The following is a 16537-nucleotide window of genomic DNA, read 5'->3' as shown; positions in this document are numbered from 1 at the left end:
ACAGGGAAGAAAATATGAATAAAGATTGTACTGTTGGAGTATGCCCCTTGACCCCCTAGCAGGACATGACATGTATATTTGTCTAGCTTTTGTTACCATCAATTAAAGTTCCTGTTTAATATGACAATCTAGCTGAATATTTAGATAAGAATATTCTTATAACATTATCAGTGAATGGATGAGTCACAATGGTCATACCTTGTTGGCTCTGGCTTTGTGTCCATGGCAGATTTCTGATCTGATCTTTCTGGAAAATATTATGAAAACAGTACAATATAAGAACATTTGAGTTATATACAGAATGTTGACCTATAAAAATAAATGATCATGCATTCGCTAACTACACGATGCACATCATGATATTTTGCCATGTAACAGTAAAAACATACTTTAGAAACATATTAACACACAGAGTCATGTATATTAAATATATAGGAACATAGCAGAATGCATGCACATGGCTTAACCCAATCAGACTGTAACCATAACTGACATGTACTTGCCACCCAAGTGTGTTTTATTGAAGGAACTTATCTAATTATGCATCATCTTGGTGTTTGCTTATTTTAAAAGGTAAAATCATGACATGAAATGGTTTATAAACATATATAAGGCTTAAAACAAGAGTGTTTTTTGCAACTTAAATGCATTCAGACAACCAAACACAAGACTGACATAAACCATCAGCTTAATTAGGACCTACACATGGATGGCTTTTGTCCTGGTACAAGTATGTTACATTTTTTACAAACTGTCTCGGTTTATAACCAAGGATTTGTTTATGTTATCATAATGAATGTTTAACATGAAACATCTGCAAAATTAAAAACTAGGCTGATCCAGCATAACTCTGTCATAACATATATTGACTGGAACAGACTGTGCAACAATATAATTTTAGTACATTCCGTATCTGTATGGGTACATCGTAGATATCGTTGTTGGCTTTAACACGACAGGGGAGTGCCCGTTTTGAGTTAGTAAAAACTTATTGAATGAGTGAATGACTTAGCACTATTTGAGTTCACAGATGAGTCACTTTAATTAGTTTGAAACACTTTTGATTATAACAGATAGATTTTTCTACTTGGTTCTCACTGACTAGCCACAAGAATGAGCGTTTAGGGAACTTTTTTTATAATTTGGACATTCATTTTGTTCCCTTACTGGAATCGACTGATTCATACCAATGTAAAATATATTCTTCGACTGTCACTCATCATAAATTACTTTTAGCAAATACCTTTCTCTTAATCTTATTGCACTTAATGAAACACTTATTCAGATCGGCTTCTGTCAACAAAGCATTGCTATTTTTTAACTATATAACTGGAAGTGAGGTGCACATTATCTTGCCGTTCAATAAACTTAGCACTGGGTTCTGTCATTTTTGGCTAGGAAAGCAACAAGTGGGAATGGACGCGTAGAGTCGCCAAAACAAAAATTGTCAAAGACTCTGAAGTGGCTGTTTATATGGACTAGTCAATGATATGATCTTTATAAGATTGAAACCTACCTGAACATCTATTCTGATTCATTGTCACTCTTTTAATCTTACTCCCTTTTTGCGTTGTCAAAGCCACTCTTTGATTTCGTTTTATTAACACCAATTTTTGAATTAAATTTATCAAAGTATCTTTTAAATTTGAGTTTAAACTTTAGATAAGAAATTTTGGAAAGTTGTTTATTGTTTTCAGTTTTTTAACAGAAAACACACACCATTTACTAAGCTACAGTTTTGATTACTCATTAACACTAAATTAATGGGTCGATTAAGTGTGAGTACGAAACTTGAAAACAGCATGGATTTGTGAATAGGATGTTTTAAAGCTAGTGACAGTTATAAAATGAACAACCTAAGGCTTAGAAATTGATAACTGGCATTCGTTTGATTCTGATCAACCAATGAAATCAATGTTTTGTAAAAAAAATGTACTAATTTCTTTTTCTCATACCCCACCCACCGTCACATCAAGGCTCGAGTGCAATGATGCTCATATCAATATAAACATAGCAGTTAGCGCCCTTTATTGGATTGTTTACATTATGAGACTGGCTTTTGCTATCATAAGAATGACATTAATTAACATATGAACCATATATACCGGTCTCAATTGAAACAATAGAACTCGTATCCATCTTCGTCCCGGAGTCAGCCTCGGTATCCTGTGAGTCGGCCATTTTTGCACCACCTAGTCACACCCACTTTCATCCGGGAACTTGAGTAGACACACCCACCACTCCCGGAGGCTGCACTTAGCAGACGACAAGGTCGTGAGTCGCCAGGTTTGCAAGATAACTAAAACTTGCATACAGTAGGCATGTAGAAAATAGGTTACTTAGTGAGTCGAGTATTTATTTCACTCAAATCACACGTGTGTTAGACCTACAGTAAGGCGTTTTATAGCCATAAATGTAGGGGCCATATATTAAAATACATGTGCATGTGTGCTAGTTCTATATAGCATATATCTATATTATACACGTATTTACAAAGTGCATGAACGGTAAGATAAAGATCGAACACATGTATATTAGTGTGTGTTTTTTTTACCTCAAAATGATTTGCAGGGAAAGGTAAGTCGACTTGGGTCTAGATTGAAAGTTTTTTCTTTCTTCAAATGGCCCGAATTGCACTAATATGCGTGCATGAACGGGTTTGAGAGTGTGAGTGAATACAGCATGCTTGTAAGTACATGTAGCATGCAATCTTGTGCCGTGCGTACACACCGTGAAAAGATTATGAACCAGACAAAACATTATCTAGAGCAAGTGAAGTTGTGCACAGGTAGGTTTGTAGTTTTGTGAGTTGCTTATCCCAATAAGTGCAAAGTTATGATCCATGCATTTGTGAACGTTTGACATTTAGAACATGCAAATTTTATGTCGCGCATGTCCCCAAAAAGTATGAGAGCCAGTGTCATATGAGACTTTACAAGCAGGTGAAAATGTGTCCCAGACTTGGGGCAAAGCGTGTTGCTGCCTCCGGTAAGAGTTGTGGTCCATGACTATATTGAAAATTGCATATATAGCATGGACTCATGTGTCACCCCATCTCGATAAGTATATGAGCCAGAGTCATGAAACTAAACAGGAATTTTATCAGCATGTGCAATTGTGCATCTGTGTTTATGACTGTAATTATGCCCAGCACTTTTATAACCGTGCCATAATTAAAGTATGCATGCGTAGCATTGACATTAGTTATCATGACTTATCTAAAACGTACTTGCAGAGGCGCCGGAGCTGGGGGAGGGGGGGGGGGGGTCGGAGGCGATCGCCCCCAATATTTCGGCTGATTATGACCAATGGAGAAAAAATGTTTTGTTATGAAATATAATTTAGCTACGGCCTGGTCATTTATTGCCAATGTGTGAAGGGCGCTGTCGTCTGTGCCAATGGAAACGACTATGACGGGGTGTTGGGCAATAAACGACATGTTTATCGATAGTGAAGCAAACAGCGGTGATCAATGATTACTGGAGTAAAGAATAACAATGACAGTATCCGCAATTGACTAATTCATATTTTATCACACTTATCTTTAAGAAAATATCAAAAGAACTAGTTATTTACTCAATAATAATTTGCAGCAGAAGCAGTTACATTTAAGTATCATATTTTCTTCATATTTCTCTTAATAAACATGTCAAAGCCAAACCAACTCGAAATTTCAATATCCCGAAGCGTTCTTTTGGAAAAAGAACCCTGAGTTAAGGTCATTTGATCTCACAATGCTCAGTGGTTCAAATTACATACTTGGCTGCACCATGATGAGGTATAAATATTTACTTATAAACGCTGTTTATGAACGAAGTCAAACTAAATGTTCATTTACTAAATTTAAATAAACTACACATAAATTATAATAAATTGCTTCCATATTACTCACTTATTGCGAAAATATGATAATATGTGGATAGTAATATTTTATTTCTTTTCCAACCTACCGATCTGGCGTTTGGCCATGTATCTGTATGGCAGCGATGAAGAACGGTTAGGTCGCTAACTCCAAGGCAGACAAGAGCTTCACCTCAGCGGGCTTTTGCAACTGGAAAGGTGGGACCCCCAAGTTCAGGAAACGCGAACAATCGGAGTGCCACAAGGAAGCGGTCGAACGCCATGTCACATTGCCAAAACAGACCAACAAGGCTACAATACACATATACACCTAGAAGACATGCTGCTGAAGAGATGAATCGTTCCGTGACGACATGGAATACATTGTAAATTTTTATGGTTGCGATCTTGACAGAATGAGACTCCTCACTCATCTTAAAAAGTTGTTGGTGAATCTATGAAGGACAGCGGAATTGTCCCGTTGCAGGACATTGTTAATGAGTTAAGGAACATGTCCCTTGCATCTCGGGAACTGTTCAGTGAAGTTGTGACTGTAGTAAAACTTATCTTGGTTATGCCTGCAACAAACGCAACCAGTGAGTGGTCATTCTCTGCGTTGCGCAGAGTGAAAACATACCTGAGAACCAGCATGACACAGGAACGTCTAAATTATCTGATGCTCCTGCACGCCCATCGAGATGCAACGGACAGCACAGACTTGCTTTCAGTGGCTAATGAGTTTGTGTATGGTAGGGAGACCCGTATGGACACCTTTGGAAAGTTTTGATAGTCGAAATATTAATATCCTTGATATGTATATATGTATGTCGTGATTTCAACATTTATTTTAAGTGCTGATGTTAACATCGTTTTATGTATCGACGTAATAAACGGTGAAATTATATGCATATGTAATTTTTAATGTAGTCAAAATAATAAAAATCAAAGTAGTTGAAATAATTGGTATATATACAGTTTTCGTTATTTTAAAGCTGTTTCAAACGATTGATGTGAGTCCCGAATATGCGTTAAAATGCGTTTTAAGCAATGTGATGTAGAAAAAATCCGCGCAACCGGAAGGGGGTCACCCACCACCGCCTCCCCAATACAAAATACCTTCCGGCGCCTCTGACTTGAGTTAGAGTCAGAAACATTTTTCACATATGTTAGATTGCATGTGTAGTTAATTTGTGCACCCTGTGTTAAAGGTCATGGTCACTGTTACTAAACACACACAACATATTTTATATTTGATGTATGTTTTGTTCAAACACAATTTAGAATGGTATGTAGGTATGAATCGCGGAGGAAAGTTTGGGACTGCCTTTGTATGCCTCTCTAACGTTGTGCAACTAGTACTGTTGATATACATTCATAGACTATGGTCGGAATAATGGCCTTTGCTTTTATGACCGAGGCAGGAATAGGTGGCATCTGTGTCCTATGGACACAATTCTAGTTTCCTTACAGGTATATAATGTTGTTGTTTTTGTTGTTTTTTTTATCAAACCCAGGTTGTATTTAATGAGCTCATACACACAATTCGTCCAAATCAGAGACACTTGCATGACGTTCATTGTACTACTATGTACGAACATATACATATAAGAGCAGATTATGCAGGAGTTTATCTAGAATAACACCTTGGAGTAGGATAACACGAACTGTTCTTCTCAAGTTTGTATTTGAAATTTTGAATGCATTCTAATCTTCTTTGCGAAACAGACTTTGAGTTATTTGAGTTATTGTTCCTTTAAAATATATCAAAGAGAATACAAAAATACAATGCAAGAATGCAATCAAGTTTTGAAGAAGTACCACATTTATTTAGTGTAAACGGTTTTTTTTAATTATTGCGAACGACAATCAAGTGCAGCGAGTTTCATTAAATGACAACGGCAATCAGGTACAGCGTCTCAATTACAGACAAAGCGTCTCACATCAATTGTATGCTCGGTTGTAACTGAATGTAATGTTGCTTGAAATTGAATGTTTATCTACATTGATATTTAGACTACCACTGTTTCTTTACACTCAGTAAGAAATAAGCAGGCATGCAAATTTATCAATATTTATTTAAAATGCATACACGGATTTTTGCGATAGTCTTTTCCTAGTAACTATTTGTGCGACATTTAATCATGGTAGTACAACAGAAGGAGTGACCACAGCATCCTCTATTTTGCTTTTGAGAAATAGATTTTGAGTTATTTTCCCCTTAAAATATGCAATACAATTGGGAAGAACTTGCAAATTTTTTAGATTAATAGTTGATATTTGTCGTGAATTGCACATAATCAAGGCAGACAAATCTGTCAAACCAAAAAAAAAAAAAAATAACAATCTTTCGACATTCAAAAACCATATGTATATTCAAATCTGACATAAAGTTATTAATACAAAATTGTTGACCTCAATGAAGCGCAGAGAGTTACGTTAGGACAGCAACAGGTACATGTATTCGGATCTCCAGTCTGCCATTTTTCATCGAAAACAATCTCGGATATATGCCGTTACATCGGTACAAGTAGTTCGTAAAATTTTAAATAAAAGTATTAATTAATCTGGGGCGTAGCTAGGGCCTATAAAACTTGTAGGCCCGATGATTCCATGTGAGTCTGGGGACTTTTATATACACATTACACACACTCAATTATATTTGCAATGATTACAATAAAATCAAGCAATCCACCCTGCACTTAGTTTAAATAAACTAGTGTTTGAAAATCGGTCTCCATTTGCTATCGATAATCGAATCGAATCGGACCAAGCATTTCGATTTACTATCGGACAATAATCGAAAGTTCATGATATCAATAAGGAAAACATTCTTTATACATAGTATCATAATGATCATTTAAGTTGTTTAACCTGGAATCAGTATGTGTGATGCTATAGTCATGCCTTTTGCAACAGTAAGTCAATTTTCATAACCTTTTTCTGTCTTAAATAACTTAACGAAGAAAACATAAGAACACCACACATACTTAATAATTGCACATCATTTGCAAAATAATGCACACCGCATCAAGTAAATTATCTTAGCATTTTATCCATGTAAAAGCATATTAAATATTAGTGCACTAGCTTAACATTCAATAACCTGTTATATTGAATATTTCATTAGAATATCTTAATTTCATAAAACTTTCACAAAAAAATGTAAATTAGTTAAATACAGACGATACCAAAAAAGGTTTCAAAAACAGAATGCATCGAGCCGGGATTTCCGGTATTTGCAGGTAAGACCGGACCCACCACACCATAGAAACAGGTTATTGAAGAAGGTTTTATGAAATATATATCAACAATTAAAAACAAAATGTAATTTTGGGAGAGTTTGTATGTTTTAAGCAAAAGGGATTACATTCACCGCATTTGTGTCGACTTTTACCACAAAACAAAAAAAAATGTTGTTACCGGAAGTAACATTGGCGACATCGATTTTGGACAAGCACTATCGATTGTCGCCGACATAGCATGGTCAGCGACGATTAATCGATTGTACTCGATAATCGTTTCATCACTTATAAACAACAAACTTGTTTTGGTTAAAATAAAACAAACTTTTGTGATGTTCAAAGTGTTTGAATATATAGTTTTATTGCATTTTTGGGTTATTTAAAGTGTTGTCATTTAAAAAAAAAAAAAAAAAAAAGTAGGCCCAGGCATTTAAGGCCTATAAGTAGAAACACCACTGTTAATTGAAGTGTTTTAATGTGCATTATGTATTACTAAGCCTAAATTGATTTCTATTGAATTGTGTTATTGCATAAACAAATATGATTCTTAAAAGTAAAGTCATTAAGTTTAACTGCGACATTGAAATAACAACGCGATCTACTTACAGCGCAGTTAATATGTTTTAGATTTCTGACATTGTAAACCGTCCATATGCGTATATCCGAGATTCACGGTAGAAAAATCCTCAGTCAGAGCGTCTCATCCTCAAATGGATTACGGTAGAATAAACTTTAGCCTCAAGTGAATATACAGTTGAAACACATATTGCTTTCAATTGAATAGATATCTACATCGTATAGTTAATTTAAAATAGTTATTTCTTTTGACTTGGTAACATGTAAGCGTGCAAACTAGTTTACGAATACTTATTTAAAATGCATACGCGGAATTTTGCAATAGTTTTCCTAGTGATCATTTGTGCGTCATTGAACTATGGTAGTACAACAGAAGGAGTGACCACTGCACCCACTATTAGCACGGACGGTTCTTCAGAGGGCACTACTGCAAGCTTAAACGACGGAACTTCCTCTGCAGTGCAACACTCTTGCAAGAAAAAGTTAAAACCCCGTGAAGGAGAAACCAAGTGAGATTTCTGTAGTTTTTCACATACGTATTGACATAGTTTATATAATTGCTGGCCTTATTATCATTAATTATTGATCCGTTTACCTTTCGCATATTCCTTGAGGTACAAGTTTGTATGTTTAGCACTTGTTTGAATATTGAATTCAGTATAAGTCCATCCATTCCGAAAAGCAATGCCGCTCTATTACTTTTGCTCGGATTTGGTGGATTTTCGATTTTGGTGGCTGCCGCGTACAAATCTCTCCGGAAGTACGTGTATCACGACGAGCACAACCTTGATACAGTGTTTGATGCCGGTGGGAGGGTGAGCCTCAGTCTCACTGCCGTCACTGTCACCTCACAGCTCCTCTGGCCAGCTGACTTTCTCCAGAGCTCTACACTCACCAGCAAAGTAGGTAGCCACGGAGTCACGTGATGTGTTTGTAAATATATCCGATGATCCAAGATTGTTTTGGTATACTTGGAAAGGATTCTTTACGCGGAAAACGAATATGTAAAAATATACCGAACAAAATATTACAAACAATATTGCTTGATTGGTTGAAAGATTGTAAAACAGGCCAAAGAGTGTTCAATTTAAACTGAAATAAAGAATAAATGAATACAATACGAACTGCAATTACTAGCTGTATTTAATATGTTTTTGTTTTACATATAATGGTAATCAGTAAGCAATTTCCTTTCAAATGGTACCAAAATTATATGAGCTAACTAATAAGGGACCAAAAATAAACATAATAACCAATGATACGCTTTTTTGTATATCGGTGTCTCAATTGCTTATAGACACCCCATGCCTTATTGAGACATATATTGGAAGGAATGGTGGTAGATTGAAGCTATATAAATGTAACGTTATTGACCGAGGTTTGGTCAAGAGTACTTAAGAAAATATGTTTTGGTAAATTATGTATCTTTCTTGTAGTCAGGCCTTGGGGGAACTCTTTGGTTTTCGATTGGCATTATTGTGGACATACTACTTTTTCCTGTTTTGTCCATTTTTTTGAAGACAAGAGCTCCTGGTGCAAAGACCTTCCCACAGGTATATGTTTTTAATTTCCATTTGTGTGTTATGAATATTATAGAATGTTTGTAGCAAGCATTACTTAAGTATCGTATGAAATAGAGAATAACTGATATAAAATTTAAAACGAATTGAAGAAGCGTGACGGGGTTACATTTTATGCTTAGTTGAATGATAGGTAAATGAAATCAAGCATATACGCGATCATGTGTAAACGGATCAGAATATAAGCAAGGGCAATTTAGTCTTTATAACCCCTGTATTTGTATACTCAAATTACGCCGTTGTTCGGTTGTGCGGGCTGCGCCAAACTCACCTGGTAGAAAATAAATTTAGTTAGGTTGATATATTGTGACCAAACTTGGTATATTAGAAGGTTGATGGAGACCTTTCATGTGATTGGAATTCAAGGGTCAAGGTCAGGGTTACTGTTACTAAAAATAGAAAAACGGTTGGTTATTAATGACTTTAGTTAGGGTTGACATATTGTGATAAAACGGAGGATATAGAAAGAGTTTATGGAGACCTTTCGTTGGGTCTCGTTTGGGGCCCATAGGGTCAAGGTCAATTTCACTGTTGCTTAAAATAGAAAAACAGTTAAAAGTGAACACCTTCTATTGCAGCTCATTTATTGTAATTAAACTTTGTACCTGTTCGTAAAATAGAAACATCATTTTTACGGAGAAATATTTTAAGCAAATATATTTATTCCAACCAGTTTAGTAATATAGAAATGTGATGTTGCCACAGGTTTAAGTTCTTCGGTTTATCTTTTAAAACCTGGTTTCGTCGCATTGCGGCGTTTCTTCTTTATTATTTAGATCGCTTATGCTCGATTTGGAGTTGCTGGGCACGTCATGTTTTGCATCCTAGCCATGACTTCCAGCTTAATCGTTAGCACGAGCATGCTTCTGGCTGGAAAGAGTGCTTTAGAGGTTCTTACAAAAGATGTTAACAACGAGTTCATTTTTCTGGTACTCGCCTTCTTATTTGGGTCATATTGTATGATTGGCGGACTCGGAACGACTTTTTATATTTCCTACTTTAATACGGCATTGACCTTTCTCTCAGTGACAGTATATGTCCTGTACACAAGCTACTTTCCCTCAGAGGAAAGCAAAGAATATTCGAGTATGGAGGCTCTTTATAAGGCAGCAATTTGTGTTGAAGCGCCTGAAACGAACTACGAGCAATCACACGCCACGTTTCGTACCGAATCCGGTTTGATTTATGGCGTTGTTTTGCTATTTATGGCAACATCAATTAGTTTCACAGACCAAGCTAATTGGCAGAGTCGCATTGCTGCAAAACCGACTGAAGGAGTATTGGGATTTTTTATGGCCGCATATTTGTGGTTCGTGATAGCCCCTTGTCTGTCTGTCACTGCCACAACCACCTATTTTGCAATGAGTTTGAAAAACGGTACGCACCTACTGTCAGAAAGTGAAATTGATAACGGTGAGTAAATTCAAAATTGCCACAGAAGACTAAAACCTATACATGTATTATTCATTACTTGCATTTAATATTTATATAATACTCAACCAAAATGATACCAAGTATCAGGTATAATTGTAATATTTTAGTTCTATAATGTTTCGCGACGAGAAATATAAGTTGTCCTTTTTCTCAGTGACAGAGTTTGTCCTGTAAACAAGCCACTTTCTATGTAAGGAACACAAATAATATTCGAGCATGGATTCCCTTTATGCGGCAGCATATTTTTTTCTGGATTTTAAGATCATTTACAAACTGCTAGATTTCTGCGTTCTGTGTGCTAAGATTTTACTTTATAGATAACGACTGTCTGTACATCCGCTTCGTATCCAAACTGGTAGATAAGCTAGAAATAATATAACTAGAAACCAAAGATGTCTTCCTTTCCAACCCCTTTATCGTGGAAGATTTATTTCACTTTGTTTTTCCTTCTTATACCAACATAGGTCCAATTTGTTTACAGAGATGTGCAGTTGTCACAATCAAATGATAGAAATGAACGTATACAACAATAACTGCTTATTTAGGATTTTTTAAATGTCTTAATGTTAGTACATGTATATAGTTTGGTCTTACTTAACATACACTCGTATATTTGTGTTTATTTGCTATTTTGCATACTAGGCAATCGTTATTTATTGTAAACAAATGAGTTGATGACGATGACCGTTGTACACATCATAAATACTTTTGTCTGTCTATGAAATGATTTGACCTGATTCTGTCGTCTGGTTGGTTGTATTTTGTTTTTATCCATGTGCCTTTAAATGAACAAATAATTAAATTACTGACTGCTAGACACGTTGTCTCAATTGTATCAATAGTATTTCCTTTAAACGTATATTGTTTGACAACAACATAAGAGATGTAACATTATTTAAAGTGTACATATCGTCCAATTATATATGGTTTGTAATACAATTGTGTTTACTATTATAAGCATTATTTTGCCCTTCATTGAAGGGTATATTACCCCGTTTGTAATGAACTTCCTGCATGGAGAGACAGGCGGCTACCTGCTTCTAACCATGTTGATGATGGCTCTCATGTCCACCGGGTCAGGGGAAGTAATGGCCATCTCGTCCATTGTCGTCTATGATATCTACAAGACGTACATTAACCCATTCAGGTATGTAAACTGGTCAATTGAGTCTTTGACTTACTTGTAAATTGCAGCTTACCCAGGTTGGTAGATTTCGGACGATTTTTTTGGCATTCGTTTAACATTTGACATATACATTACATTTAATATTTTAAGATTGCTAATTTCCTTCAAGCATATCAGAAAAAAATAATTCATTGCAATGCTTGTAATCAACTGCCATGTGGGTTTATTATTTAACAATCAGGTTAAACTTAGTATGTATTAGTTACAGTGCTTGCCGTTCATGAAGTTTAATTTTATGTTACATTGTGTTGTTATTCAAAATGCCTAATTCCAAACATCGCTATCGCGTTGGAAAAGGAAAAACCTTTCACCTACGAGTTGTGTCTTGTGTGGAAGACAAAAGCAACTTTCGGAATCAAAGATGGACGGAGACTTTTGCGCATGCTCATCGTCGATTGGTTGCAAATCGTGTGACGTAGACATTACTACGCGCGCGCGACTTGGAGTGGACAAGGTCGCATACACATGCAGCGTTCACGGGGATTACAGACGATATGAAGATGGATTGATGCGTTACAAGGTAAATGAGAAACATTTTTTACTCAAAGATAAATACTATCGTGATTATGATAAATATTTCTTTAAAAACCTCATAACACTTCATTACGAATATAAAGTGTCCTGCTATAAAGGAAAAATTGGGGCCTGGTTTTTACTTTTCCTTACTAGATATTCATTTTTAATATTTTCATTGGATAACGTTTTAACCAATTAAAACAATGTACTTTTAGAGTTGGTGTATGGTATGGGTAGTGATTTTAATTGTACCTTATGGATTGCTTATTTCGGAGACGGACATGAATGTGAACTGGGCAACCCTTGGACTTCAAGTTCTGACATGCCCGTTCCTTGTGCCTTTGTTTCTCACAATCACATGGTCAAAGGCCACAGCAAAAGGCGTCATTTCAGGTAAATGGCATTACTTTCTGCTGGGGGAATTTTCATTTTCTTTCATGAACGTCAAAATAAATTCTGAATCACATGAACTTAACGTTTATAGAGATCAAACATATTCACAGTATATTATGATATATTATCCGTATGAAAAATTACAATAGTATACTTCAATATAAAGTTAATCATATACTGTTATTTTTATTCAGGTGGAATATTGGGCTTATCGGCATCAATTTCTGGAATGCTCATCATGGGATCGACATATGAAAGCGGACTCTCTAATTTTTATGTAAACACAGCCCAGGATTACAGTCTCCTAACGGCAATGTTGTCAGGGTTCGTTGTAAGCGGTGTAGTGTCTGTCATCGTTTCGCTGTGCACACATAATATTCGTTCAGAGGCCGATGCTAATCTTGAATGGGCAAAAACTATTAATATTGACAACCCCATAAACCCATTCCGGCTCATTTATGAAGAAGAATTTGCCAAAGCTGAAGTTGGAGACATCATAACGGCAACCGCGATGGACAAAGTATTCAGAAAAGCCAAACTCTACGCTGGCGTGCTCGGAATTATAAGTTTGGTTATATTTGTCGTCATTCTTCCGGCAATTGCTCTAAGCTCTGGCGTCCTTTCTTTTGACGAATTTAAGGCCTGGATAAAAGGCTACCAGATCTACTGCTTCATCTGTACGTTCGTAGTTGTTGTTCTTCCACCATTTGAAGAAGGCTATCAAATTTGGCTCCGCTACCAGAAGAACAAGCGAAATGAAACGTTGTCCGTATTCACGGCAAAACAACCAGACTTAAATGGAGAAAGTTGCAGACTTTAAATTATCGTGTGGTTTCATGTCAAAGGAATATATCCAACATTTCAAATGTGTTAAAGTATTTTCCTCATTATCTTTCGAAATGTATATTATGAACTTAATAAGAATTGTGTTGATATTAATGTTGGGACTTTAAACAAACGGAATTGATAGCTTCAGAGTTAGTAAGAAAACTAAACAAAACTGTAACTACTTGTGGTAGCGCGTTGATGACTGAGGGATTTGCTTTGAATCGTTTAGTTAATGAATGTGAATACTAGACAACCGTGTAGAAAAAACACGACAGTTTATGAAAGATTCGATGAAACAATAAAATTGTCTTAGTATAGACATTGTTGTAGGTAAATTTATTGTGACAGTGCCTTCTGTGTAGAACACAATACACACAAAAAACTTTCGTGTCATCTTAAGACATACAACCCACACAAATAAAGAGCTGGCTACAATTAGTTTATGTACATTTTTTGTTTGGTTATTAGTTTGATCAAGAAGTACTTCAAATGAAACAAAAATACAAGTGGTCAGCAGCGATTATAGTAAATGAAGCTCTGAGAAAGCTTGATTATTTGTGAGCAGGATTTCATAATGTTAAATCTAAAACATGGTCTGACACTATTTAATGGAGTGTGTCAATACTCACAGGAATGTTGTCGGCAGCCATTTTTTCGAATCGTACACTTGATTCCAAATAAAGTGTGCGATTCGAAAAAAAAAAACATTTTGCGATGGTGTATTTTCTAAGAGTTGACACTAGTACGGGACTCCAGTGAAGCATTTTTACGAACACAACTGTTCGCAGTAGAGAGAGGCCTACCTTCATAAATCAGCGCAGCCTCACGTGGTAGTTTTGCTAGTATTAGGGATACGATAACGCATACCCATGCCTGAAATTACTCGTATCGCTTTATTGTCATTTTATGACCGCATGTACGGCGACCAGGGCACTCAAGATATTCTTGGTCTCCACTGAACTAATTTTTGGATAATGACTGTCAACACGGCTCGGGATCGAAATATAGTTTTTATGTCATCACATTCTATGAGCTAGCACGCAAATTAAATCAGGCGGACATTTCAATTATTGTAATAAGTTCTTAAATCGAAGTATTATTAGTTTAAGGTGTAAGGTGTAGTAACAAACAAAATCGACAACAGAAAATTTAACACCGAGTTTCACACATTTAAAAGCACAACATGCACACTAAGCTATATTTATTGAATCCATACATCATTGAAACATTAATACTGGTGAAATTTAATTTTAGTGTTGAAAATTAATTTTACTCATAATATATACAAGTATTGTGTTATTTAAGAAATAATTATGATCAAAGTTAACTATTGCCTTATTATCTCCCTTTAATATATCAATTCATAATAAAAAAGTCATTATTTTGTTAATCATAAATGTCATCGATGCTAATATAGTATAACTATGAATAAATATAAATGAAACATATAAATAATATCGACGTCAATATCTAAAATGCACTAATACATCTATGCATCCTAATGATTGAGGGGTTACCTTAACAATAAATAACGATAGTTTAAATTTCAAGAATCGTCATCAATTGACCAATATTGTTTTGCCTGCATTTAATGTCGGACATGCACGAAGAAAACAACCGAAAAATATACAGACAAGTAATGGTTGATGGAAACTATATATTTGGAAAGTAATCTTTGAATATAATAGTAAAAGGAACACCAACCAAAACGTAATGCCTGTCAAAAGTCAATTTAGCCAACTCTTAGTCTTTCTTTGTCAAATTACACATAATTTATAACAAATGCATACACGTCTCCTTTCTTCGTACAAATTATTGTTTTCCTAAAGTAATTACAAATTAATCCACGGTCATCGACGAACGCTTTCAAAAGATTTTAAACTTTGAAAGTAATGCATATCTATAAATGAAAGTAGCTCACTTAAAAGAAAGGTCTTACTTTACCGATGTTATGATTGTGAGCAAATGTGCACAGATGGTGTCGTTTTAATCGGATTATCATAATAAACTGAAATGTTAACATTAATTCTTCATAATCTTATACTTCCAAGGTCCGTACGGATTGAATGTTGATTGATTATTATTCATGAATCTATGAATGCACATAGTGGCCAAATGTACTCGGAAGACCCAAACTGAAACACTTGAGAAACAACAACGTTTTGCATCAACTGACTTGGTAAGTATATTTGGGGTATGTTATGCAATTGGTAATTTATTCAGCTAAGGAGCTATATTTTGTTTTAGTTCTTCATTTTTATCTTATCTAGTTATGATTTCCGAATCCCGCTTAGTAAGTAACATAATAACTGGTTAACTAGATAAATTTTGTGTGACCAGTTATCTAAATTTATACAACTGGTTATCTACTGATGATTTGCCAGTTGACTTGTTAAGCAGTTAGTAAGTTACTTACTAATTTTCTTACTTAGTGAAATTCCCTGACCATAACAAGATAACCTGATTGTGCCTGTATAGGGATGGCATTTATAGTTATCTGGTGACATGAATCTTATTTAGTAAAAGAGTTCCAATCCAAACTTACAGCAGTTTTATGCCACCATACAATCCAGCGCAGCGAGTTACATCAAGTGGTAACGACAATTGTATGCTCGCTTGTAACAAAGTGTTTACCTATATCGGTATTTAGAGTAGCGCTTAACCTTTCCACTCAGAACGATAAGGTAGACCCGTGCCTAAAATTCCTCATATCCCTTCATTTCCGTTGTACGATCGCATGCACGGCGACCAGTGCACTCAAGATTTCCTATGCCGGAACTGAACTCATGTGCTCGCAATTAAAATGTGGATAATTAATCTCAAAATGGCTCGAACTAGAGGTATATATTTTACCACATCATCTGAGCTAATATGGAAATTAAATTTCAACTATTGTAATTAGTACTAAAATTGAATAGTATTTTCAGTTTTAGGGATAAGTT

General features: G+C 35.4%; 2 protein-coding genes across 5 annotated transcripts in view; one reads left to right on the top strand and one right to left on the bottom strand.

The window, feature by feature from the left end:
• The window catches only part of LOC128227472 (transcription factor YY2-like), a 78876-nt gene extending 76637 nt beyond the window's left edge, over window positions 1-2239 (bottom strand). The window contains exons 1-2 of one of the 4 annotated variants that reach the window (XM_052938047.1): window positions 2106-2239; window positions 199-247 (exon numbers count right to left, since the gene is read on the bottom strand). In XM_052938047.1, the coding sequence (XP_052794007.1) occupies window positions 199-247; window positions 2106-2181 (125 nt within the window). In that variant the 5' untranslated portion in view covers window positions 2182-2239. The remainder of the gene's footprint in view (window positions 1-198; window positions 248-2105) is intronic. The other 3 variants (XM_052938046.1, XM_052938049.1, XM_052938048.1) reach the window with 3 other exon arrangements.
• Window positions 2240-4297: 2058 nt separating this feature from the next.
• Window positions 4298-13914, top strand: LOC128226069 (uncharacterized). Its single transcript, XM_052935965.1, has 9 exons — window positions 4298-4584; window positions 8024-8167; window positions 8317-8560; window positions 9095-9211; window positions 10015-10651; window positions 11654-11819; window positions 12156-12378; window positions 12590-12767; window positions 12962-13914. Exons 1-9 carry the CDS (start codon window positions 4298-4300, stop codon window positions 13585-13587), a joined length of 2622 nt encoding a protein of 873 aa, XP_052791925.1. The 3' UTR covers window positions 13588-13914.
• The last annotated feature ends 2623 nt before the right edge of the window (window positions 13915-16537 follow it).

The sequence above is a fragment of the Mya arenaria genome, chromosome 3 (genome assembly GCF_026914265.1).
Source record: "Mya arenaria isolate MELC-2E11 chromosome 3, ASM2691426v1".
Taxonomy (NCBI): Eukaryota; Metazoa; Mollusca; class Bivalvia; order Myida; family Myidae; genus Mya; species Mya arenaria.
The sequence above is the reverse complement of the archived record's forward strand: the minus strand, read 5'-3'. Positions and strand labels throughout refer to the sequence as shown.